Source organism: Corythoichthys intestinalis, chromosome 4, assembly GCF_030265065.1.
Source record: "Corythoichthys intestinalis isolate RoL2023-P3 chromosome 4, ASM3026506v1, whole genome shotgun sequence".
In the NCBI taxonomy this organism is placed as follows: domain Eukaryota; kingdom Metazoa; phylum Chordata; class Actinopteri; order Syngnathiformes; family Syngnathidae; genus Corythoichthys; species Corythoichthys intestinalis.
In genome coordinates, this window is record NC_080398.1 from 3957825 (window position 1) to 3985581 (window position 27757).

A 27757-nucleotide genomic window follows, 5' to 3' on the forward strand; every position below is an offset into this window, starting at 1 on the left:
AAAAAAAACTTTAAAAATTATTCACTCGCATAATTTAAACTTTTAAACGAATTACGTCACACTGAAAAATTTGGCGTCTGTAAAAAAGTCATGGATATCTACCTCATTACTATCGCTTAATTGTATTTTTTTTGTTACTGTCGCATTTTCCCCGATATGTTAGATGATAAATAATTGATCCAAACAAAAAAAAATTGAAAAATAACGTTTAAAAGGGTAACTATATAAAAAAGAAAATCTAAACCACTCCTTGCTGTCTGCGATTTCTGCATCGCGACCCTTGTCATATAACCATGTTTCACCCATAAAAAAAAAAAAAAAATCCGGCTGTGGCCATTAACAGCCGTGTCTTGACTCTCAGTGATACATGCTACATGGAGTTTTTGGACCGAAACAAGCTAAGTAGGCGATAACATCTCGTTAAAATCGTGGCGTCTTTAATTCTGCTCTCGTGTGTTCTCGCCTCCAATTAGGGTTTTGCTGTTTAAAAAAAAAAAATTTTTTTTTTTGAATGCCTTCCTGTTCAAAATTTTTGTTCCCCCAGAAAATTGAGATTTTAAGCTTTCCAATGATGTTTCACACATGCATATCGGACAATTTTGAAAGTTGGCCAAATTGAGGGTCTCAGAGCGGAACTTCAAGTCATTTGAGTGTTTTCCGCCATATATATACAGTTTATATATATATATATATACACACACATACACAGTATTTATATATATACATACACAGTATTTATATATTTAATAAAGTAGATGTTTATAAATATATGTAATATATATATCTTATGTATATAAATATATATTTCGTATTTATTTTCATATTCATATTTCATAAGGTCCAACATTTTTCAGTCGAATAGCAATCCAAAACTCAAGTAAGTTAAAAATTTAGCACAAAACATTTTAATCACTACTGTTTACTACCAATTATTAAAATGGACTATGCTATAGTATAACTATATACATTTTTCAACCAATAATTATCAACATAATGCACCTAATTTGATTCAGAGCCATTGGAATTCTCACTAATGTACTAAAAAGACATTAAAATGTATTTTTCACGATACCGTCCATCCAAACTCCACATTTTCACCCTATTGACAACTTTGACAGCAGCTCCACGTGCTCCTCTGTTTACATTCTAGCTGGCAGTCACGTGCCCAACCCGGCTAGCTCTCATTGGCCAGCTGTCGAGTCGACTCCTCCCCAAAACGCGGATGTGTATCCGACTCCCGGTTAAAAACTATCCAAAAACGCCACTTTTACACATCTTTTTCGCGTTTTTTACATTCCGGAGGACTTCGGCGGGAGAACGGCGTCATTTAAATCCAACCGGAACACACGGAAAGTCAAATTTCCGTCAAAAAACACTTTAAAGTACCATCGCCCATTGAAATGAATGCAGTCTGTCAGCGGAATTGACTAAAACCTTGACACAACGGCGATTTTAGGTCAAAAATAGGCTTCCAAACCGCGGCGGACGAAGTACAGAGTTCGGGTTGGACGAGGACACGTCAACCGGCAAATATATTTCCGCTCGTTTTCAAACATTTGAGCGCGTATGTATATGGGAAGGGAGTGCGCATGTGCACTGGCCGCGCGGCAGGACAGGCGGATATAAGGATTGGCGCCGGCGCCACAGCTGATCCACTCATTCATTTCCCCCCTTGGAGGTAAGACCTGAGAGCTTTTTTATACACTTTTAAACAAATTTAAACATTTTATTAACCCTAGAAAGCTTTATTAGTTGTCAGTCTTGCTCGGTTAAGTGAAGACATTCTTTTACGTCGTCGTTTTGTTGTTTATCAGCACGAAAACGCGCTTTAACATAAAAATCTTCTTTGTATTCTTATTTTTATCGACTTAAATATAAAAAATACACATATTACTATCGGCTTGGTAGGTTTCATGGTATATTATGACGATTCCTGCTTCAATTTTGCACTTTTAACCTCAGTTTACATATAGAAACATTGTCTCGCTCACATTGAGTCGTTCACAAATGATTTTTTCTCTTGTTTAAAGTTACTTTTAACCCTGTTGCTGTAGCTAGAAGGTATAAAAGTGTTTTTCTGTGTCATTTCTGTTAGTAACAATCTCGAGAGTAGAGCTGACCCAGTTAGCAACTCGGCTAACCGCAGCTAATTACAGTAGCTTCCCTCCCAAATTCGAACTCGTTTTTCAACACTATTAACGCTTTTAAATGGCGGCAAGTAAGGTTGTTTCGAAGCTCGGGGCTTCGGTTTAACTGTCGAAGGTAGTGAAATGTTCATAATTCGGTATTTTGAGGAGTTTTGGGGGCTACTTTGTCAAGCTTTCGAGGGGGCTCCCACAATCCTCCCGCTTAACGCTGCGTAAATTGGCGCGACTTTGGCTTTTTATTCTCGCATAAAGTTGGCTTTTCTGAAGTTTCCTGTCTTTCAAACCTCGACGAATTGGTTCGTAAGCGTTTATTGTAGTAGTAAGGGTGATAATTGTGGCTTTAAATGAAGTATTTTTGGAGTTTTTTTTGTTTGGAAACGAAGGGAACACAACCCCCCCTTGTCTTCCAAGTCCAGTTGTCAGTTATATTTTTTTATTGTTACATTAAATCCACCATTTTGTTTTGTGTTAATCAAGTATGTGAGTTTAATATTATTTTAATTGTCATTAATGCTTTGTTGTAACTTGTTTAGCTACTAGTAATGTGTAATAAGCTTTTGTTAAAGTATTATATGGTTGTCATTGACATTTTAGTGAAGTTTGACAGGATTTTTTAAATGTAAAGTAATTGGTATATAAGCTAATTAGCTCATTAAGCTAACAGAGAATAATGTAGAATGTTGAATATTGACTAGCTCTTATTTAGTTTATATCTATTCCACCATTTTGTGTTGGTGTCGCTCAGTTTTTAAATGGTTTATTCCACGTTATTGTGATTGTAAATGAGTTTATCCATTCCATCCACTTCAAATGAATTGGACGTCTAGCGCCGTCAATGGTAGACTAAAGAGTGAATGAGCTTTTACATGACTGTTAAGATTCTTATTGACTTGTGAGGCAAATACAACATGATGGATCTTTAGCACTTAGGTGACAATTAGCTGCTCCAGAATCTTCCCTCCATCTTGATGATGTCACTGATGTTTGTCTTTTATGTCTCTTTTTTGCAGTCGCACCAGAAGTCCAATCACCACAACAATGTCCAGACGCAGGTGAGCGCCCGGTGCTACTGTGGGGGGGTTAGGGAGGGACCACCAACCTACTGCCTTCTGTGTGGAGGGATTAGGTTGGGCCGGGTGGGGCGAAACTATTATCACATTACTGAAAACGTGTCATCTGAAAGGCGGATGAATGGAAAGCGGGGGTGCCGCGATGAATTCAGTGATTGACAACTAATCGGGGATCAAATTAATGTAGTTATCATATCGTCACGTGTTTATTTGCCTAAGGAGTTGCTGATTAGTAGTGCATCAGTGTATTGCATTGGTCATTTGTTCTTTTATCTTCTAATGGCGAGAGATGTCCATTCCATTTTGACTCGAAGGATCGCTGCCAGCCCCTCCAGTCAAATTGGATAGAACGTTTCTCGCCGTCAATGGCAGTGAAACATTAACACTTTTAATGATAGTGGCTGTGTTTGGAACTACAAGCAACAAAATAACAAGTGTATTCCAATAAAAACATAGAATATTAGGGATGTCCCGATCGTATATTTTTTTTGTCTGAGTCACCATATTTCACCCAATCCCATCATGGGGGGAAAAAAAACTTTTTTAAATTTGAACAATAGTTCCAAACATGTCCTGTACTGTTAACAGTAGGAGTGCATCGATTAATTGACAGCTAATCGATTAGCAAATTAATCGACAACTATTTTGATAACCGATTAATCGTTTTGGAACTTCTTCACCTTAAACTTGTCTAAATTCTTGAAATATATCTTCTCAGTTGTAAATATTATCAGATTTCTTAATTATATTTTTGTTTAGTCAAACTAGGACATGAACAAAAATCTGCTTTCATTTTGGAAAACAACAAGTAGCATTTTTGCCAATTTTCAGATATTTTACCGTAGACTTCATAATGTATTGACATAACACATTCCCCATTCACTGCGTCACGCCTTTCCGAAGGGGGCTGTCTACCACTCCGATTCATTTATTAGCATTTGGTCATATGCAGCGATCTAACGGCGGATTTAGGTTGGAAAAACTACAAAAGCTGTACTGCATACAAACTGGAAGGAATGTCTCAGGAGTGATTTTCGAGGATTCAAGCTAATTATTAAATTTTTTGTACCATGCATGCATTTTGAAAAAAATCAATGGGAGAAATTAGCAGCTACAGCATTGGCATTATACGTCGCAATATTTACGTAAAATAAATGCTACCTGCAGTTTTTTTTTTGCTTTTAACCAAGAATCGAGACTGTTTTACGTCCATATTTATAAAGAATTCGTGAATTTAAGTATTAATCACAAGCATTTTCACCGGAAAAGCTCTGTTTACATCAGGTGGCCGCCAGCTACATTCACTAATAGACTAGCATTGTACTTTGACATGTTTACGTAAAATAAATGGTAACTGCACTTTTTTTTTTTTTTATTTTATGCTTTTAACCAAGAATCAAGACTGTTTTACGTCCATATATATAAAGAATTCAGGGGTTTAAGCAGTTATTTACAAGAGTTTTCAACGGAAAAGGGTCTTCGTTTACTTATAGCGGCCGCTAATTTCCTTAGTGACTAGCCTCATAGTTCACAATATTTACGTAAAATAAATGCTACATGCACGTTTGTTTTTTTTTTTTTGTGTGCTTTTAACCAAGAATCGAGACTGTTTTACGTCCATATGTATAAATAATTCAGGGACTTAAGCATTTTTTGCTAAGAATTTTCAACAGAAAAAGCTCTTTGTCTGTGTTTCCACTCAGCTTTGATGGAGATAGGCCTTCTATGAATCGGCCCTGCGCCGTCAATGCATTATGAAGTCTATGCATTTTACTGTCTAAACTAGCTTTTTATAAGGCTGCAACAACAGATCAATTAAATTGATTAATGAATTAGTTTCCAACGAATTTGATAATCTATACCGTTGTAAACTATAGTTAAGACAGGAAGCTGTAATAAAATATTTTCTTTGAAGGAAGTAGTCATCCATTTTGTCTTCATTGTGACTTACAACATGCCGAAAACAACTTCAAGGTAAATTGTGAAGGTTATTGAAAAAAGTGACATTTATCCAATTAATCGATAATCAGGGTCCCCGCGGGTTATTAAAAGTATTTAAAAAAACATTGAATTTAGTTTCCATGATTAAAGGTGTTAAAAGTATTAAATTAGCTGTTGTAAGTCTGGAATTTTTTCACCGTGGTCTTAATTTTCAAGAACATCTCAGTGCAACCTAAATTATATCCGTGATGAAGGTTTTTTAAAAAAATTTTTTATCCATAACGAAGATGACGCATAGAATTTTTATGATGCACTGCACTACAAATCGAAATGCAACTCGTGCGTGCCAAACCACCACAACCAGTAAAACGGAGAATCCGTCCGCCTCTGCATCGGGAATGCGTCCGTTTGTCAGTGGTACGAAAACCCTGCAGGCAGAAGTATTGTGGATTCTAAACACCAAAACGGACCACCATTCATATACTTCAAATGAGTCCATTGGTGATCTGTTTCGGATATTACGTCATTTTCGGTCGGCATCGGCTGTCACAATGTTGGTCATATTGCGTTTTGTTCCAGAGGGAGCGTTCCCGATGTCGTAACTGTCTTTTGTAACGAATTTTCAGTTGGCAGGAAAAAAAAGCACATTTCCTTAATGTTTAAATAGTCTACATATTTTTATGATCATTATAAATGCATTTACACAATGAAATAACGCTGGAAAAGTTTGTTAAACATAATGTTGGTCAAATCGTGTTTTTTTTCCGGAGGGAGCATTCCCGACTTCGTAACTGCAGCCAATTTAAGCTCATTAAGTCTTTAAGATAGAGGTAAAATCGGGCCTAAAAAAACGATGTTCAGTGCTTTATTTATTTAATATGATTCAATATGATCTAAATAATGGGTGCAAGAAAAGTATTAATTTTCAGTTGTAATGGCATAAAAAAAGGTCTTAAAAGTCTTGAATTTAGATTTATATATTCTGGGGGGACCCTGATAATGAAAATAATCGTTAGTTGCAGCTCTAGTTTACAGTACTTCCTTTTTTTCCGCGCGTGTTGCAGAGAACAAACAGTCAACAGTACAGTACTGTAACATATTTAGAACTTTTGTTCAAAAAAAAAAAAAAAAGAAAAACACTCTACACTCCCCCCCCTCCCCCTTTTCTCCCGGTATCGGATCAGGACTCCTAATCAGCAGGTTCTCAAAATCAGGTGACTTGGACTCTGGTGCAAAATTATGCGATCTGGACACCCCTAATTTCTGGATTTTTAAAATTACTTTTTGGCCCTTAAAAAATAATACATATATATTTTTTTAAAATCAAAAGCACGATCCTTTTCTCCCGATTCGATGCTCTGAAAAATGGCACAATCAGCCCGCTTTCCGATCACCTGATTGACTCGGGGACATCACTAGTTAGCGGACCAATTGAAATCAAAATCTGCTTTCTTCAATATGAATATTCGTGCCGTCTCCCTTAGCGGCCGCATCACCCTTCAAGCCAGAGATTCAAACACCCCCGAACCGTCCATCAGAGCACCGTTGAGGAAAAGAAAGTGCGAGGTTTGTGAACATCATGGCATTGATATGTAAAGTGATTTTGGCCATTTGCGTGACTGTAGTTGTGTTTTTCCGTCTCGCAGCCCTCCAAGAAGAAGAGTCAACCCGCTGCTAAGAAACAAAGCTGCTATGAAATTCAGGTTTGTTGTCACCTGTTCGTTTTACTCCTAAGGGTAACTCATTGACGGCAGTAGACGTCCAATCTATTTAGCAGTGATCGCACCACCCCTAGTAAAAGTCCAAATCTAAAGTTAATTTTAAGAATAAAGAAAATCTGTAGTTCCTTGGAACCTAGTCACTACTTTTCTATGACACCAGGATTTAGCAACAACAACAGCCAACAACTGCATCTCAGATGCGACTACGAAAAAATTCACTGCTTTCACTGAAAAAAACTTGAGCTCTTATAAGAAAAATTCTTATTTCTTACCTGAAAAAGTCATTACACTTGATAACACACATCACTTAAAAGTTAGGTGTTTTTCCCAATTGAATTTCCATTTGTGTCAAGCTATTAAGTTCAAGTTAGTTTTAAGTTAAAGTCTAAATTGTGAGTCCTGATAGGATTTTGAGTTTTTGAGTGTTCAAAATACTGTATGTGTATGATACCTACTGAATTGGACTACATTAGGCACCAGTGCTACTTGGTGTTTTATCCATCAATGACTACTGAGCTAAAATTGACAGTTAGCTTTATTATGTTTGTATTTTAAGCATAACTAGAAATCAATGAAACTACTAGAACAGTAACGGGAGAAATAATTAGCACAGAACATGAACTTTATTTCATTTTTTAGTGCTGCATTGCATGCTAGGAGGCACAATGCATGTCCAGCATTATGTACGACAACAGTGTTGACAGCAGGTGGCAGCAAAAGGTTGCAAAAAGCATGTGAGCTTATTTGTAGTTCAGTATGAATAAGCAACAACATGCCTGTCAGGCTAAACGACCCTGGCGGGCCACTTCCAGTCCACGGGCCGCACACTTGACACCCCTGCCGTATACTATACTTATTCATTTGAAATTTGTGGTTGTAGAAGTGTTGGTCGGAAGACGGCGCCAGCCCTTGCGTCCTCATCGAGACGCCGCACAAAGAACTGGAACCGGCCGACCCGTCCGGCTTCAAGCAGTACCGCTTTAAGAACATCTTCATCAAGGCTTCGCCCCTCCCTCGTCTCAGGTGCGTTTAGAAATTTTCCGTGGTAAAATATTGAACCGTTTAGTGTGTTAACCGCGCGGCGTGGTTGCAGTTGGGCCAGCTCGGACGACGTGTGGATCAAAATGCTCAACAAAGAGCTCAAGTACGTCCACGACCGCACTTACATGGAGAGACACAGCAAACTGCAGCCCAGCATGAGGGCCATCCTCCTCGACTGGTTGCTCGAGGTCAGAACCGCGCCGAGGCGGATGTGTTTAGCAAGTTTGAGTTTCAAAATAAAAGCTTTCATTCGGTCCTTAGGTGAGCGAGGTGTACTGCCTCCATCGGCAGACGGCCTACTTGGCGCAGGACTTCTTCGACCGCTTCATGATGACGCAGGAGGACGTCAACAAAGACTATTTGCAGCTCATCGGCATCACGGCACTTTTCATTGCCTCCAAGATAGAGGTTAGAGGTCATTCGGGCTGCAGGTCTCGAATATTTTAGTTATCGAGTATTCAACTGAAAATTCCATCGAGTAATCGGATAAAACATATTTTTTTAGGGAAAGAGCAATTATAAATATACACTGGAAAACAAGAGATTTCACCTAATATTGAAGCATTTTTAGACAATCAATGTCTTTATTTTACATGTACATTGTTAAAAACAGCCAACAATTGCATCTCAGATGTGACTAGAAAAATAAAACAATAAATCAACTGCTTTTACTCAAAAAACTTAAGATCTTATTAAAATATTTCTTACCTAAAATTAGGGATGTCCCGATCCAGGTTTTTGCACTTCCGATCCGATACCGATACTGACCGATACCGACCTATCTGAGTATGTGTTAAAGTTTAAAGTTATTTAGCCTCCTTACTTAGTTGTCAGACTCATGTTGAAAAAGGTTTTAATACTCTTGATAAGAACTAGCCAGCTGAATTAGGCAAGGTTGTATAACACACAATGGTTGGTAACAAGAAACTGACCTGTTTATTCAGTGACAAACACAAAACATTATAAATAACAAACAGAAATGGCATAGTCAGTCAGTAAAACGTGCAAATAATATTGTAAACTGTCTTAAAAAAGCAAAACACACCAACAACCTCAGTGGAAAATCCCCCAAGCTATTAGATGCTTTTAATGTTTCGTGCATTAGTTACAAAAAATGTACAAAAAGCATCTCAGGTTTAGAAAAACGACTATTTCAGTATCAAGTTAACATTTTAAAACAGTAAATAAAAATACTCAAGTCCCCATTCTGTATCAGCAGCTTTAAACTACATTCAATTCATTTAATTTTGCGAATCAACTGTTAAAGTTGTTAAAATTGCTCCCGTTATTCCATAATTTCCCTTCTGTCTACTTTCGACATGTGAAAGTTTTAAAACTTTTGAAGATAGAATCAAGTCAAGATTTTGCCGATTTAGGAGTATTTTAGATAAAAAGTTAATTAGGTTCGCTTGGAAGGTTCACAACAGCCTACTAGGGAAGTCTTCTGCTTTAAGATGGCGGCTGTTTACTAACGCACCTGGTTTTCAATACTTCAATGTTGCTAACGCAGTTGAGTCTGTCATGTAGCATCTGGTTCTATATACATATGATATCTATTATCTCCAGTAAAACGACGTTGACTTAGTCTGTAGCGGCTGTCAGCATCAGTCAGGTATTGTTGTGTTTTTTATCCAGCAGCATGAGTTGAGCTAAAGCCGTGAGTTGAGCATTGGCATTACCCGGGTCTAAGACAAGTTATGTTTAATTCGGGACGCAATGCGGTCAGTTTCTCATTGCGTCCCGAGGACCGTGCTGTGTATTAGTTCCGCTTTACTTGACATATTTCAATAATCGGAATTTGGATGTTTGTGAATCGTTCTTGAATCTTCCACGGCCGAATCGCGTGCTGGATGGTGCGTCTTTACTCACGTGAGATAATGGCTCGTCATCCAGAATGAATTCTTCGGCAATGACTCTTGTTATTCCCTGGGCTTTGGGACTGTCGACTGCCAGTTTGTCACGCATAGCAAAAGTTTCTGCCAGTGTTAGTTGCGTAGGACCTTTCTTTTTGTCTTCGGTTTTCTTAACATACTCTTCATATTGTTCGTGGTGGTATTTCGCTAAATGCTAGATTAGGTTGGTTGTATTAAAACTTCTTACAGCTTTACCACTACGCTTGACTTTATTGTGGCATATGTTGCTCTCTGCCTCTTCGTCTTTGTCGTCCTTTAAGGTAAATGATCCCACACAGCTGACATTTTTACCGGTAAAGTCTCTCGGTAAATTGGGAGACGTTAATGTAAATGTAGTGTGTTGAAGGTGTGCCGTAAAATGCGGACCAGATTTTAGGGAAACCGAAGCAAAAACTGGAATGGCTTTTGTAAATCGGTGCGCTGGAAAACCCGGACCGGACTTTAAAAAAAAAAGAAAAAGAAAAACTGGATCGGAAGTCTGGATCGGAATTTTACCCGTGTTCCGATCCGATACCGATGCGCATTTTTTTTGCCCATATCGGCGTCCGATCTGATCCAAATATCGGATCGGGACTTCTCTAATATGAATGTAAAACAGTCTCGATTGGAAAAAAAAAATAATACAGGTAGTTAGCATTTTTTTTACGTAATTATGTCGAATGTGATGCTAGTCTTTTAGCCAATGTGGCGCCGCCTTATCGCAACAAAGCGCTTTTTAACGATGAAAATTCTTGTGAATAAATGCTTAAATCCTTTAATTTTCCTTTTAAATGGATATGGATGTACATTTTGGATAGTTATTTTTAGATTGAGGGGTATTTTTTCAAATGCATCAAAATTTAATGATTTTAATTTTTATTATTAAGCTCAATTGTACTCCTACGGTGCCGGTCACACTGATAGACATCCAATTAATTGGCGTCCAATCTTTTCCTTCAGCTGTGAATTGCAATAAGTTTATCATTAGCTAGACATCCAGTATAGCCATTCATTCACTGCACTTACTTCAAAGGATGTGTGTCGCTGTTAATGGCAACCTATGAGTGAAATGGGGAAATTTTTATATTTAATTGTAGCAAAAAAAAAAAATCAGTTAAATTCATTCATGAATGATCATATCCTTTTGTGCCATTTTTCTGACAGGAAATCTACCCCCCGAAAATCAACGAGTTCGCCTACGTGACAGACGGCGCGTGCGACACGTGGGACATCCGGCGCACGGAGCTTCACATCCTCAAGGTGGTGCCCTTTCTCTCTCTCTCACCTACTACAAATCCAAGCTTTTCAAACCAGCCAATTGACAGTTAATACAGGGTTCGTACGGGGCCTTTAAATCCTTGAAAATGCTTGGAAGTGTTAGGCACACAATATTTCTCATCAACATTTCTAAAAATAAAAATTATGAAATGAAGGAAAATCACTCGTTCTGAAGTTGCTTTTTCTTAATGTCCTGCGTCACATCGAGTACAGTGCATTTGAGTCATTTGAGTAGTTTCATCAAGCGAACCATATAAGAATTACTGGTGTGACAATATATCCAAAAGGCGATATATCGCGATACATTTTAGCCCAAAAGGTTATCAATATGCCTCCTACAAGACTCGATATATCGTTTTAAAAAGGTTTAACTGTTTAAAAAACTAGTCTTCTATTAGAATAGTGTTTACGTTATCTTACGGCCAGTCATTTAGGCCATTACAGGTCACTTCCTGGTCATTATAGGGCACTTACAGGTTACTTCCTAATGATTTTCAGTCACTTCCAATTCATTTGAGCACATTCTTGAGTCACTTCCTGTTCAAATAGCCCAAAATCAACAGGAAGTAACCCGTAAATGCAGCAAAATTAACAGAAAGTGACTGAAAATCAACAGGAAATTACCTGAAATGCTCCCAAAATTTAACAGGAGGTGACCCGTAAATACCCCAAAATCAACAGGAAGTGGCTGAAAATCAATAGGAAATTACCTGCAATGCCTCCGAAATTAACATTAGCAGGAAGTCACCTGTTAATTCCCCCAAATCAACAGGAAGTAGCCTAAAATCAGCAGGAAATGATCTGAAATTCCCCAAAATTTTACTTTAACAGAAGGTGACCCGTAAATGCCCCAAAATCAGCAGGAAGTTACCCGTAAATGCCCCAAAATCGGCAGGAGGTGACCCGTAAATGCCCCAAATCAACAGGAAGTGGCCAAAAACCAACGGGAAATGACCTGAAATGCCCCCAAAATCAACTTTTAACAGGAAGTGACTGGTAAATGCTCTAAAATCAATTGGAAGTGACTGAAAATCAAAGCAAGGAGGTTTTGGTTGCCATTAATCATCATAGACTGCAGTCGCTTAGTTGTTTTGTTGAATGATTCCCTGAAGGCCTTGCACGGTCTTGATTGGGTGTCGACTCCGCTGCTGAGAACTCCGGGTATATTGCGATCCGGCTCGAAGGACCATTAAAAAGTCAAGTTCAAATACAAATCCTTAGGAGGACATTTATGAACAGCACAGAAAAACAAGGAGAGAATTTAATTGAACAATAATTGTGAGCTACCCAGAGGTGCTTGACTTTGTACAAACCCTTTTAATATGTTTTTTTTCTTCAAGGCATTGGACTGGAATTTATGTCCCGAGACACCTATCTCATGGTTGAAACTCTACGCGCAAGTGGAAGCTCAGAAAGACAGCGAAAACTTTCTGGTGCCGCAGTTCTCGCAAGAAATGTACGTCCAGATCACGCAGGTAAGAACTTTCTGTTTAATAACATGAGAATGTCCTGTACGGAGCCTTTCTAACTTTTTTGTTTCTTTCTCAGCTGTTGGACTTGTGCATGATGGACATTCACTCGTTGGACTTTAGCTACAGTGTCCTCGCCGCTGCCGCTTTTTGCCACTATTCCAATTTTGATATCGTCAACAAAGTGTCCGGTAGGTTCTTCTGATATTCAACTGGAAGCTAAAGGTCGTTGGGGTGTGCTAATGCGACGGCGTACGTGCGGACAGGTCTGACGTGGGAGAGCGTGTCGGCGTGCGTGCGGTGGATGAGCGCTTTCGTGGACACGCTCCGCTGTGAAGCCAAAGCGGAGCTCAAGAGCTTTGCCAAAGTCAAAACCGAGGACAGGCATAACATACAGACACATGTCAGCTATTTGGACTTTCTGGTGAGGCTAAGCTTCATTAATTAAAAAAAAATATATATATATATATATATATTATTATTTTTTTATCCATGAGTTTAAAAAATATCTTATTTATTTATTCAATTTTTGAAAAATAAATTACATTCAAATATGTTTTTATATTTTATTAATTTTAATTTTATTTTTTACATTTTTATTTTTTTTATTTGTATTTTTTTTTTACCTATCCTATTCAGCTGCTTGAGAGGACAAAAAAAATAGACATTTATATTTTGTTTAATAAATAATCATTTTAAAAGTTTGTGTTATTAGTTTCGTTTATTTTATGAATTTGGTTTTTAATTTCTTTTTCATTATTTTTACTTTTTTTTTTCTATGTGATTGAAATTTTGAATTTTTAGGTTTTTTTGTGTATTTACTTTTTTAAAAAAAATATATACACATACATATATATCTTTTGAATTTATTTCAATGTATTTTTTTTTTTTATTAACATTTTCAAATATTTTGGTTTATTTTTAAAATTAAAGAAACAATAATAATTTCAACATTTTTTGTTATAAATTGATTTATTTCAAATAAAAAATATTTTTTCTAATTTAATTTAATTTTTTAAATCAAATGTATTCATTTAATATATTATAATTATACTAAATTGTACATATTTTTTGTAATTTTAATCAGTTTTTAAAATTTCTTTTTAATCATTTCAAATGATTTATTCAAGTTGAATTTTTTTAAAAAAATTTTTATTTCTTAAATATTTTTGTTTTATTTGTAAAATTAAAGAAACAATAGAAAATTCAACATTTTTAATTATAAATTGATTTATTTCCAATAAAAAATGTTAGTTTTTCTAATTTAACAAATTATTTTTTATAAAATCTCCTTGTAATATAATATGTATTATTGATTATAATAAATTATTTATCTTTTGTAGTTTTAATCTGTTTTTTAAATTTCTTTTTAATTATTTGAAATGATTTATTCAAGTTGGATTTTTTAATTTTTTTAGTTATTTTATTTCTTAAATATTTTTGTTTATTATTTGTAAAATTAAAGAAACAATAGAAAATTCAACATTTTTTGTTATAAATTGATTTATTTCAAATAAAAAATGGTAGTTTTCTAATTTAATAAATTATTTTTTATAAAATGTATTTGTAATATGATATGTATTATTGATTATAATAAATTATTTATATTTTTGTAGTTTTAATCTACTTTTAAATGATTTATTCAAGTTGAATTTTTTATTATTTTAAAGTAATGTTTATTGTAGTGTAATATTTATTGTTTAATTGACTACCGTAATTTAAGAAAAATAATCTTTTAACAATAAATTAAACTAAATATTTTTGTTTATTTGTAAAATTAAAGAAACAATAGTAATTTCAATATTTTTTGTTATAAATTGATTCATTTCAAAGAAAAAAATGTGTTTTAACAATTTAATAAATAATTTTGTAAAATGTATCTATTTGATTATTTATTAATAATGAATTATATATTTTTTGTAGCTTAATCTTTTTTTTAAATTTTCTTTAATGATTTAAAATGATTTATTCCAGTTGAATTTGTTTTACTTTTTTTTTCAAAGTTATTTTATTTTAAAATAGTTTTTATTTTATTGTATTATTAAATCTGTTTAATAAACAAGTTTTTATTTTTTAAAAAATTCTTTTAGCAATAAATTAAACAAAATATTCACATTTTCTTTTCCTTGCAGCGAAAAGCCCAAGAGCGTCAAACTCAGGATTCCGCCGACTGTCCGCTGTCTCCCGTGGTTGCCGTGGCGACGGTCCTGACTCCGCCCAACAGCACGGAAAAACCGGCCAATCACTGATCGGCAAAGGATTTAAAAAAAAAAAAAAAAAAAAAGAAAAGATTAATTTAAAATCACAAAAGGAGATTTTTGTGAAAGACTTTTGGTGCTATTCACTACAATTCCATCCCATCGTCAACATGGGAACATGCAGCTGCGGTCACCGCTCCTTTTGTGTGTGTATTTCTTTTTTTTTTTCCTAACTCTTTCATTCCTGGAAACTTGACCCGAGCTGTCGCCGGTTTGTATTTATTGTTCTAAAGAAAAGTGAAAAATATCCAGTGAAATTCCGGGCGCTATTTATGACCACACGTCCTCGTTTGTGCCTTTACATGTGCAAACATTGTCTTGGTTTGTGTACAGTTCCACATTTTGGGGGGAAAAAATATGTTGCAATCTTATGAATAAAAATTATTTTTAATCCAGGCCCGTCAATATTCATCGTTGAAAAGCACTCAAAATGAATTGGACGTCTTTTGCTGTCAATGATTTATGAAAAAATCCGATTTTTCCACGTTCCATCAATTTTTTGAATCGTGTCCATTTTTATTGTAGTACTGAGTTTTTCCGCCAGATGGCAATGTTTAGCCATGTTAAAGTTTAACAAGAGATAACTCATTGAGGTTTATTATATATATACTAGTATATAGACACAGTATCTGTGTATACCCCTCTTTAAAAGAAACTGCTGTATTTTAAGCCAAAAGGACTGTTGTTTGATAGAACAATATGTCTATATGCTGCCATAGCAGATTCATGGCGCACAAAGCCTCCGAACTATTTTTAATTTGTCCGTTTTACCCTGAAAACCCACGTTTACAGACGTCGTGCCACCCCCTTTTGTTTCAACCTAGCCCATGAAAATAAGGCAAGTAATTATATTTATTATTCAAAATGTCTGCCATTTTTAGCTTAGAATCATTAATGTTAATATTTTGTTTAAAAAAAAAAAAAAAAAAAGACAAAAACTTTATTCACTCTCATATTTTAAACTTTTAAACATATTAAGTCACATTGAAAAATTTGGCGTCTGTAAAAAAGTCACGGATATTTACCTCATAACTCTCGCTTAATTGTATTTTTTTTGTTACTGTAACATTTTCCCCGATATGTTAGATGATAAATAATCGATCCAAACAGAAAAATTGAAAACGTTTAAAAGGGTAACTATATGAAAAACTAAATCTCAACTACTCCTCGTTGTCTGCGATTTCTGCATCGCGACCCTTGTTATATCACCGTGTTACACCCATAAAATAAAAAAATCCGGCTGTGGCCATTCACAGCTGTGTTTTTACACTCGATGTTACATGCTACATCGAGTTTTTGGATCAAAACAACGTAAGTACTCGATAATATTGCGTTAAAATCGTGGCGTCTTTAATTCTGCTCTCACGTGCTCTGGCCTCCAGTTAGTATTTTGCTGTTTAAAAAACTTTTTTTTAAATTGCCCTCCTGTTCAAATGTTTTCTTCCCCCAGAAAATTGAGATTTTAAGCTTTCCAATGATGTATCACACATGCATATCGGACAATTTTGAAATTTGGCCAAATTGGGGGTCTCCGAGCGGAACTTCACCTGTTTTCCGCAATATGTATTTATACTGTATATGTGTATATATATATATATATATATATATATATACTGTGTATATGTGTATTTATATATATATATACACATATATAAAGTACATATATATAATAAATAACATAATATATACATATATATATGTTTGTATATGGGTGTGCATATACTAGTATATGGCGGAAAACACTAATGTGATTTGAAGTTCTGCTCTGAGACCCCCAATTTGGCCAAATTTCAAAATAGTCCTATATGCATGTGCGATACATCACTGGAAAGCTTAAAATCTCAATTTTCTGGGGGAAGAAAAATTTTGAACAGGAGGACATTTAAAAAAAAAAAACTTTTTTTCTAAACAGCAAAACCCTAACTAGAGGCGAGAGCAGGGCCGGCCCAGCCTATACGCAGACTATGCAGCTGCTTAGGGCCCCTGACCACTAGAGGGCCCCCAATCTGGCAATTGTTTAATTTATATTCTATTTTGTTTCCTACAGTTTGCTTTATTTGACTTTTGTGAGTTTTGATACTTGATTACAAACTTAAAAAAAATAAGTTCTTCCTTAACTTCTTTTTGTTCCTCTTTTAGAAAAAGGTCTGGTGCTATCGACTGTAAGTACTGACAATCATTTGGGGTGAGAAGTTTGAAGTATGCAGTGCAACAAAATCTGATTAATATACAAAATATGGACGTATGGGTTGGACTGCATGTATGGGTTTCACAGTACACTGTGACGAAATGGTGGGCCAAAAATATGGGCCCCTTTGCATTATTTTGCTTAGGGCCCCCAAATGGCCCGGGCCGGCCCTGGGCGAGAGCACGCGAGAGCAGAATTAAAAGACGCCACGATTTTAACGAGATATTATCGCATACTTACCTTCTTTCGATCCAAAGTTCCATGTAGCATGTATCAAAGAGTGTTAAGACACAGCTGTGAATGGCCACAGCCGGATTTTGGGGGGATTTTATGGGTGAAACATGGTGATATGACAAGGGTCACGATGCAGAAATTGCAGACAACAAGGAGTGGTTGAGATTTTCTTATATTTACCCTTTTAAACGTTATTTTTCTATTTTTCTGTGTTTGAATCGATTATTTAACATCTAACATATCGGAGAAAATGCGACAGTAACAAAAAAAAAAATACATTTAAGCGATAGTTATGAGGTAGATATCTGTCCCTTTTTACAGATGTCAAATTTTTTCATTGTGACGTATTTTGTCTAAAAGTTTAAAATATGTGAGTGAATAATTTTTTTAAATTCCTCTTTTTTAACTAAATACTAGAGATCAATCAATGATTGTAAGCTAAAAATGACAGACATTTTAAATAATATAATTACCTTCTTTTTAGGCTAGGTTGAAACAAAAGTGGTTGCGCAATGTCTGTAAACGGGGGTTTCCAGGATAAAACGGACAAATTAAAAATAGTTCGGAGGCTTAAAACTACAATTGTAATACTGGGATAGCGTGAAACTGCGGTATTTTTACTTGAGGTTATCATAGCATCAAAATCTTATACTGGCACATGGTTAATATATATGTACTGTGGGGCAAATAAGTATTTAGTCAACCGCTAATTGTGCAAGTTCTCCCACTTGAAAATATTAGAGAGGCCTGTAATTGTCAACATGAGTAAACCCCATCAACCATGAGTGACAGAATGTGGAAAACCCCCCAGAAAATCACATTGTTTGATTTTTAAAAAATTTATTTGCAAATCATGGTGGAAAATAAGTATTTGGTCAATACCAAACGTTCATCTCAATACTTTGGCAATAACGGAGGCCAAACGTTTTCTGTAACTCTTCACAAGCTTTTCACACACTGTTGCTGGTATTTTGGCCCATTCCTCCATGCAGATCTCCTCTAGAGCAGTAATGTTTTGGGGCTGTCGTTGGGCAACTTTCAACTCCTTCCACAGATTTTCTAAGGGGTTGAGATCTGGAGACTGGCTAGGGCACTCCAGGACCTTGAAATGCTTCTTACCAAGCCACTCCTTTGTTGCCCTGGCTGTGTGTTTGGGATCATTGTCATGCTGAAAGACCCAGCCACGTCTCATCTTCAATGCCCTTGCTGATGGAAGGGGATTTTCACTCAAAATCTTTCGATACTTGGCCCCAGTCATTCTTTCCTTTACACAGATCAGTCGTCCTGGTCCCTTTGCAGAAAAACAGCCTCAAAGCATGATGTTTCCACCCCCATCCTTCACAGTGGGGATGGTGTTCTTCGGATGCAATTCAGTATTCTTTCTCCTCCAAACATGAGAACCTGTGTTTCTACCAAAAAGTTATATATTTTTTTCATCAGACCATAACACGTTCTCCCAGTCCTCTTCTGGATCATCCAAATGCTCTCTAGCGAACCGCAGACGGGCCTGGACGTGTACTGGCTTCAGCAGGGGGACACGTCCGGCAGTGCAGGATTTGAGTCCCTGGCGGCGCATTGTGTTACTGACAGTAGCCTTTGTTACTGTGGTCTCAGCTCTCTGTAGGTCATTCACTAGGTGCGCCCGTGTGGTTGTGGGATTTTTGCTCACCGTTCTTGTTATCATTTTGACGCCATGGGGTGAGATCTTGCATGGAGCCCCAGATCGAGGGAGAGTATCAGTGGTCTTGTATGTCTTCCATTGTCTACTAATTGTTCCCACAGTTGATTTCTTTTTATACCAAGCGTTTTACCTATCGCAGATTCAGTCTTCCCAGCCTGGTGCAGGTCTACAATTTTGTGTCTGGTGTCCTTCGACAGCTCTTTGGTCTTGGCCATAGTGGAGTTAGGATTGTGACTGACTGAGGTTGTGGACAGGTGTCTTTTATACCGAAAAGGAGTTAAAACAGGTGCCATTAATACACGTAACGAGTGGAGCCTCGTTAGACCTCATTAGAAGAAGTTAGACGTCTTTGACAGCCAGAAATCTTGCTTGTTTGTAGGTGACCAAATACTTATTTTCCACTCTAATTTGGAAAGAAATTCTTTAAAAATCAAACAATGTGATTTCCCCCCCCCCACATTCTCATGGTTGAAGTTTACCCATGTTGACAATTACAGGCCTCTCTAATCTTGTCAAGTTGGAGAACTTGCACAATTGGTGGTTGACTAAATACTTATTTGCCCCACTGTATGTATGGATATATATATATATATATGTGTATATATATATATATATATATATATATATATATATATATATATATATATATATATATATATATATATATATATATATATATATGTGTGTGTGTGTGTGTGTGTGTGTGTGTGTGTGCTTGTGTCTATGTATATTTCTATATACTGTATACAGTGGAACATGAAATTGGTTCTGGAAGTAGTTTCTTACCTTGAAAATTCTGTAAGTAGAGACGTGTTTTCCATGGAAATGCCCTAATCCGTTCCAAATCCCCCAAAATTCAGACATAAATCTTTTATAGTACATAAAAATGCATTAAAACAAACAAATATGTTACAATTACATTACTACACAATAAACATAAAATCAGTGTTGTGCATCATGTAAAAAAAAAAAAAGAATAAAGGAAGTTAATACAGTCATGTAAAGCTGTCGCAACACGAGGTGCGAATGAACAGGACGCTGGGATACACACATACACATACAGTAGAGGTCCCTCTAAGCCAATTGGATGCCAGGAATGCTTGGCAATAGCCAATAGCAGAGCAGCTATAAGTATGTTATGTTCAGTACCAGCCATGCTGTATTGCATTTCGTATCTGGAAATTTCTTCCCTAACGAGGCAATATTTTCCTGTTGAGGCTTGTCTTAACCTTAAAATTCTGTATGTAGGGACATTCATAAGTTGAGGTACCACTGTATAATCATACATTATATATACAATTTTTAAAAAATCAAGTCGTTCCAACTTTAAAGAATGTAAAAGCTACTTTTCAGGGGGAAAAAAGTTTTTATTTATTAAAATTCATGTACAAAAGGAAATATTCTGTCACAATGTTAGAAAACGTCCATATTTACATCATATAGTACAAGTCAAATACACAATAAACACGCAAAAAGTAGTTCCAAACAGCAGCATCTCTCCCCTTTAGGTGCATAGTTGACAGGTAAAAACATTTATGCTTTTCAACCTTTGGAAAACTGACAAATCTATAACGGAGTATAACGAATTTAATTGTACATATTTCAACTTATGAGTAAAATCTCCTAATATTGAAATGTTATTCTTGTATGCCTATTTTTTTCATTTACATTGCCATAATACTCCATCATAGTCTTCATTAAAACCATCTTAATGCAAAATTTCTTCTTCTTCAGTCTGTGTAACAATGTCAATGTGGCGCCACCGTGTGGTAGGCAGAGGAACGATTGAGCGACGCTTCCATCAAGTTGCAACCATTGATTGTTCTTTGTTTTTTTGGTCAAAAGTACATTCCTAAGGCAGCTGAGAAAAAAACACCGTGCAACTTTTGCACCACATTTACGGTAATTTAAGGGGCCAAGACAGAAAACAGTTATGATGTACTAAACTAAAATTTGACTTCCCAGAACTAGGAATTAAGCGTAAATGCAACTAGGAAGAATTTTCAAGAGTTCCAGGAACTTTTTTTAAATGCGTGAATGTCCAAAAAAATTCCATTTGGCAAAATACAAAAGAATTCCAGATCTGTCCTGGCGTCCTTTTTGTAAAAAGTCCAAAAATTGAGGGATTAAGTTCTGCCCTCTAGTGGTTCGGAGGCAGCTTTACGATTGCGCCCTCTGCGGGCGATCGTACATATCGCTCAACGTCTGGAATTTAGGTCCCCAGCGCGATAATCGCTCGTATGCCGTATCGTCGTCGCATTCGTCGTCGTCGCTTCCGAGCGAGCTCAGACTCCCCGCCGGCGTCCCGCTCCCTTCGTCCCGCCAGATGTGAAAAACGTCCTCCGGCGGCGCGGCGGCGTCGTGATCGGCCTCCCACACGATACGCGACACGTAGCTTTTGAAGTCCACGTGGGAGCGCGACGACGATGAGGACGAGGAGGAAGCCGGGGCGCGGAGGTGCGGTCGCGGGACGCTCAGGTAGGGGGCGCAGTGGGAACGTACTTCCTCCTGCGAGCCCGGAGACGACTTGATGAGCGGCGCCGTGGTGCACGAGGACGATTGGGAGAGGCTGCAGCGGAGCGGACGCTTCAGTTCGGTCATGTCGTAACCTTTCTGTAATCACAAACGGTGATAGATGTCCAATAATGTGGCGTCGGGTATGAAATGAGATGAGTTTATCACTTGTAGACGTCCAATTCTTTTGAAGTGGGAGTCCGTCAGTCCGTCCGTCCGTCCGTCCGTCCATCCATCCATCTTTAATTAGAGTGGTGTTGTAATAGTTTGTTTTGAAAGTGCTGTATTTAGTTATATTGATTTGGAGGGTACTCTGCCCTCTGGTGGCAACATTGAATGTAACATAAATATGATGATGAGCTGAGAAAGCGAAACATATTGCAATAAAAATATAAAATAATGAACATCTAAATTCATACGTCTAACGTGTTGTTTACTTGTTAGTACAACGAATTGTGCGTTTATGTTTATGTGAAGAGATGTGGTCGTCATGTTTAGCTCCTAGCAAACCATGTTGCAGATTAAACAATAACATGCTTTGCTAACCGAACCACAACATGACACGCTCAGCTCTTTAATTTTCTTTGTCCTAAGTCAGTAACACATTAGACGTCAAGATAAATTAGAAAATCAGTGTTTTACACAAATATAAATGAGTTAACGGCACATTAGCTTAGCTACAGCCGCTCGCGACTAGCGCTAGCCTCACACTAACAGCTAATTAGCATATTCACAATAAATTAGCATATTCACACACAAAAAAAAAAACGACATTATAACGATCGGACATAGTTGAGTAAAAGATTATATTAGAGCACGTTGAGGCTTAATCTATTACATGCCTTGCTAAACGAAGCATAACATGGCAACCATAGCACTTCACATCAATATAAACATAAATTTCTTCGTGCTAACAAGTCAGTAACACGTTAGACAGCAATGTAAATTAAAAAATCAATGTTTTGTACAAACGAAATTATTTATTGGCACATTAGCTTAGCTAGACGCACATTTAGCATTTACAACGTAGCTACATTAAGTAGTAAATGTACTGATTCTGCGATTAGCCACTGGCGAGTAACACTAGCCTAATGCTAATCACTAATTAGCATTTACACAAAAACATTATAACGATATTACATAGTTCAGCAAAAGAATATGTTGAGGTTTAATTTATAACATGCCTTTCCTAACCGAAACACAACATGACACTCACAGCTCTTCACATCAATATAAACGCAAATTTCTTGTTCCTGACAAGTCAGTGACACGTTAGACATCAATGTAAATTAGAAAATCAGTGTTTTGTACAAACAAAATGAATTAAAAGCACAGTAGCTTAGCTGGACGCACATTTAGCATTCAATACATAGCTACAGTAAGTAGCAAATGAACTGTTTCTGCTAGCATAGCAAATAGCCACGTGCTACTAGCGCTAGCCTCATGCTAATCACTAATTAGCATGTTATTTAGACAAAAACGACATAATAACGATATGACATAGTTTAGCAAAAGAATATGTTGAGGCTTAATCTATAACATGCTTTGCTAACCGAAGCACAACATGACACTGCTCTTCACATCAATATGAACGCAAATTTCTTCGTCCTAATAAGTCAGCAACATGTTAGACATCAATGTAAATTAGAAAAACAGTGTGTTATACAAACAAAATGAATTAAAAGCACATTAGCTTAGCTGGACGCACATTTAGCATTCACAATGTAGCTATAGTAAGTACTAAATGAACTGTATCTGCTAGCAAAGCGATTAGCCACATGTGACTAGCGCTAGCCTTATGCTAATTGCTAATTAGCATGATATTTATATAAAAATGATAGTATAACAGTATTCAACATTTCCAGAACTCTGTTTAAATTCTCGAACAAGACATAATTTAGCAAATGAACATATTTAATATGTTCTTTGACTAAAGTGTCATTTTTGTGTAACTAACATACTAATTAGCGATAACCACGAGGCTTGAGCTAGTCGCGAGTGGCTAATCGCTATGTTAACAGATTCAGTTCATTTACTACTTACTATAGCTACGTTGTGAATGCTAAATGTGCGTCAAGCTACGTGAAAGAAAAGAAAGTCGATTTTTCCCTTTTACAGGTACTCTTAACAAACACGAGACGACGAGACATAGTTCAGGAACAAAAAGAAAGCATTAATCACATATACATTTATTAAGGAAAAAGTAATTTAAAGCTGAAAACACCAAGCAGCCTAGTGCCGATCATGTACAACAACGCGAAATGAACAAATATGTATTTGTGTGAATATATGGAAATATATATTTACATAATCTAACATCATTTCGTTGGTATAAAACACTGATTTTCATATTTACATTGATGTCTAACATGTTGCTAAATTGTTAGGATAAAGAAATTTTTGTTTATATTGATGTGAAGAGCTGTGGTTGTCATGTTGTGTTCCAGTTAGCATAGCATGTTATAGATAAGCATCAACGTGCCCTACTATATTCTTTTGCTAAAGCATGTCCTATAGAGCCTACCCACGTACCACGTGCTCGCTGTATGGTTCCGCCCACTTGTCCGTCAAAACATAGTGTTAACCTGTTACGGCTACGTACATTTCTCCTATTTACGGCGTGTTTTTCTGCTCCTTAACATTAATAATCAAAATGGTGAAGGCGTGCGTGGCTGTTGGTTGCACTAACAGAGAAGATGGAAGGAGAGACTTGAAGTTTTACCGTATTCCGAGGGATCCAAAGAGGAGAGCGAAATGGACGGCTGCAATTCGACGTGAAAACTGGACACCAAAAAATCACCACAGACTATGTAGTAGTCATTTTATATCCGGTAAGATGCATTTAAGATATATTTAGAGGGTTTTGGCCTGACAACCACAATTAAGATCATTGCTAGGCTAATCGCCGACAACATACACGTATGTATGTAGTGAGAGTGCTATCGCTAAACCATATAAACATTAAAAGCCTTAACTCCATTGACAAACGACATGAAATACATTAGACTTGACAGTGGATGTTAGCAATAACAAAAGATTTTAAATTGAAAATTTCGTAACTCACCTTTCCAAGCACAAGATAGATTCCTGCCGAATTTTCGTGGACGAGGACCTGTTTCACCCAACCAGCAACGAAGTATTTATAAGCCTCCAAGCTCTTGAAGTTTTTCATATTTTCGTGAGAATAGGCTGATTTAGTGTAGACAAGATAATTGTAAATATCTGCGTAGCAGATGTCAGGCAGACAGGGCGAAGACAGTGGGTCGAAAAACATCGATTTGGGCATCAAATATGGATCTGGCGACTGTATAGAACGAAGCTTTTCCTCATAACGCCTTTTATGCAACAGATCCAGTGGGTTTGCGGCATCAGAAAGCACCGGGTCTTCCATGAAATGCATTTTAAATTCCGCCATCAATTGAAAACAATGCTAATACAGAGTCAAAATGACGGACAAGTGGGCGGAACCATACAGCGAGCACGTGGTACGTGGGTAGGCTCTATAGTTATACTGTCTAATTTGTGTAAATATTATGCTAATTAGCGATTAGCGTGAGGCTAGTGCTTGTCGCAAGTGGCTAAATGCTACGCTGGCAGATACTGTTCCTTCACGCCTTACTGTAGCTACGTTGTGAATGCTAAATGTGCATCTAGCTAAGCTAGGGTTGCCACCTTTCAGAAATAAGAAAAATGGGACGCCCCCCTCGCACCCAAAGCTGTACAGGCAGAGAAAAAAAGGGACATCCTCAAAACTTCTAAAATGCATAGAAATGTATCTATTCGTTTATATTCCGTATTAGTTCAATACTGAAGGCAACATTTAATTCCCAATTTCGGATCGTTCCTTATTTTAAGGGACAGGTGGCAACCCTAAACTAAGCTCATGTGTTTTTATTTCATTTTGTTTGAATCAAACATTGATTTTCTAATTTATATTGATGTGTAACGTGTTGCTTAACATTAAGAGAATTAAAGAACCTGTAAAAAGGAAAAAAAAAATTGACTTTCTTTTCCTTCACTTTGCTAGAGGCATTTAGCATTCACAATGTAGCTGCAGTAAGTTTTTTTTAAATTTTTTAATTTTATTTTTTTTAGCTAGAGTAAGTAGTAAAGGAACTGCATCTGCTAGCATAGCGATCAGCCACTCGCAACTAGCTCAATCCTCGTGCTTATCGCTAATTAGCATGATATTTACATAGAAATGACAGTGTAACAATAGGACAGTTTGGCAAAATAATATATTAGAATATATTCTATAGAATATATAAATTATGCCTTGTTCGAGAATTTAAACAGTCAGAGTTCTACAAGTGCTGAATATTATTATAATATCGTTTTACTATCGTTTTTATGTAATTATCATGCTAATTAGCGATTAGCACGAGGCTAGCTAGCGCTAGTCGCAAGTGGCTAAATGCTACGCTGGCAGATACAGTTCCTGTACCACTTACTGTTGCTACATTGTGAATGCTAAATGTGCATCTAGCTAAGTTAATATGCTTTCTAATTTATATTGATGTCTAACGTGTTTCGGACAAAGAAATTTGCGTTTATATTGATGTGAAGAGCTGTGAGTGTCATGTTGTGCTTCAGTTAGCAAGGCATGTTATAGATTAAGCCTCAATGTGCTCTAATATATTAATTTGCTAAACTATGTCCTATCGTTATCCTGTCGTTTTTGAGTAAAAATCATGCTAATTAGTGAATAGCATGAGGCAAATGCTAGTCGCGAGTGCTAGCAAATACAGTTAATTTACTACTTACTATAGCTACAGGTATATACTGGTATAGGTCTAAACAAATGTAATAGCATAAACACCTGTTTCTTCGTTTTACACCAGCTAAAATGATTCTGCAACACATTCAATGTTTGTTATCCGATGACTCGATTCATCGAAATCAATGATCAATTACTTGAATCATCGATAGCTGCAGCTGTAGTCATTACCTGATCCTGCTCTCCTCCGCCTTCCTCGTTGTAGTTGAGGATGTTCTCGCGGACGTCTTCCCAGCTCTGGCGCTCGGCCGGGATGTGGTAGACGCCGCGCTTTCGGAATTTGTTGCGGCTGCCTTTTTGGTTCCATACCGTCACCGCAACAAGAACCGCTACAAAAAAATGAAAAAAAAAACAAAACAAAGTTTTTGATTCAGAAATGAGAATGAGATTTGGAGATGACAGAGTGGACACTAACAGAGGGGACATTTTGTGCTAAAGTTAGCCCTCAGTCTAGCTTTGCTAGCATAATAGTGAATGTGACTTTGGGTACTTGATGAGAATGTTTTTTTTACAAATAAACCTTTTGAAATGATTTAGTTTCTTTGATAAATAACTTGAACAGAGTGGATAGGCTAACACAACTTAACAGAGTGGACAGTGACAATGGGGACAAAAAAAAGCCTTTTTTTATTTTATTTTAAATGAAAAACAACACATGTAACCCAAGATGTAACCCAATATCAACAGAAGGTCACCCTGGAATGAGAAAGTGGAATGCAACGAACCGAAAAAGACGAGTAGACACATGCTAATGGCCAGGATGGAGCCGGGGCTGAGGGCGGCCAATCGCTGGCCCCGGTACTGGCCAAGCTCACAGCGACGCCCGCGGAAGCCCGGCCGACAGCGGCAGCGGTAGCCCTCGGCCGACAGCGGCTGGCACGAGCCGCCGTTACGGCACGACGTCGGCGCGCACGGCGACGGCGCGCAACGTGAGCCGCCCGATTCATCCGGCACCATCACCTGACCGTCGGGGCACCTGACAGACGGACGAACATTATTAGATTTTCAAAAAAAGTCATTCAGAATTAAATAAAATTTATACCCCCCCCCCCCCCCCCCCAAAAAAAAGTCACTTGTATCTCAAATTTTTGCTCTGAAGTCAAGGCATTAAAGAAACGGCTGAGTGACAGCTCTGATTAAAAAAAATAAAATAAAATTATACATATCATATCATCAATAAAGTTCACAATTTTGCTTCCAAGTTAAAGCAAAAAAAATTTACCTAAAAAATTTCTGCGTTGTCACTCATATCTCAAATTTCTGTTCTCAAGTTGAAACCAAAAAAAACCATCAGCTAAATGAACGCTTGTATGTAAAAAAATCGTGTCAATTGAATCTCAAATTTCCGCTCACAGATCAAAGCAAAAAAAAAAAAAAAAACAACCCTCCAAATGACAATTCTGAAAAAAATTTGGTCACATAACTCTTATCTCAAATTTCTGCCCCCAAGTCAAAAAACTGAACAAACGAAAGCTCACATCTAAAAAATCATAGAAGTGTCTAACTCATATCTTGTATTTAAAACTCATTTCATACATTTCAAATT

General features: G+C 36.8%; 2 protein-coding genes across 4 annotated transcripts in view; one reads left to right on the plus strand and one right to left on the minus strand.

The window, feature by feature from the left end:
- Positions 1-1337: 1337 nt before the first annotated feature.
- ccne2 (cyclin E2) lies at positions 1338-15213 on the plus strand. Of its 2 annotated transcripts, none has more exons than XM_057834555.1 (12): positions 1338-1678; positions 3158-3199; positions 6643-6724; positions 6805-6861; positions 7760-7902; positions 7973-8108; positions 8182-8328; positions 10977-11072; positions 12431-12565; positions 12639-12750; positions 12826-12983; positions 14692-15213. In XM_057834555.1, exons 1-12 carry the CDS (start codon positions 1590-1592, stop codon positions 14806-14808), a joined length of 1314 nt encoding a protein of 437 aa, XP_057690538.1. In that variant the 5' UTR covers positions 1338-1589; the 3' UTR covers positions 14809-15213. The 2 variants fall into 2 exon arrangements, with proteins under 2 accessions (XP_057690538.1, XP_057690540.1); XM_057834557.1 differs by lacking the exon at positions 1338-1678 and adding an exon at positions 2201-2262.
- A 4982-nt stretch (positions 15214-20195) lies between these two features.
- The window catches only part of si:dkey-22o22.2 (neural-cadherin), a 213857-nt gene continuing 206295 nt past the window's right edge, over positions 20196-27757 (minus strand). Inside the window, exons 32-34 of one of the 2 annotated variants that reach the window (XM_057833588.1) lie at positions 26937-27187; positions 26383-26540; positions 20196-21533 (exon numbers count right to left, since the gene is read on the minus strand). In XM_057833588.1, coding sequence (XP_057689571.1) covers positions 21081-21533; positions 26383-26540; positions 26937-27187 — 862 coding nt within the window. In that variant the 3' untranslated portion in view covers positions 20196-21080. Of the gene's footprint in view, positions 21675-26382; positions 26541-26936; positions 27188-27757 lie in introns of both variants that reach the window. The other variant, XM_057833589.1, reaches the window with a different exon arrangement.

Coding starts and splice junctions, on each gene's coding strand:
- ccne2 (XM_057834555.1), top strand. CDS start 1,590: ATGTGCACTGGCCGCGCGGCAGGACAGGCGGATATAAGGATTGGCGCC. Junction 6,862..7,759: donor AAAGCTGCTATGAAATTCAG/GTTTGTTGTCAC, acceptor TTGTGGTTGTAG/AAGTGTTGGTCGGAAGACGG. Junction 12,751..12,825: donor TATCGTCAACAAAGTGTCCG/GTAGGTTCTTCT, acceptor ACGTGCGGACAG/GTCTGACGTGGGAGAGCGTG.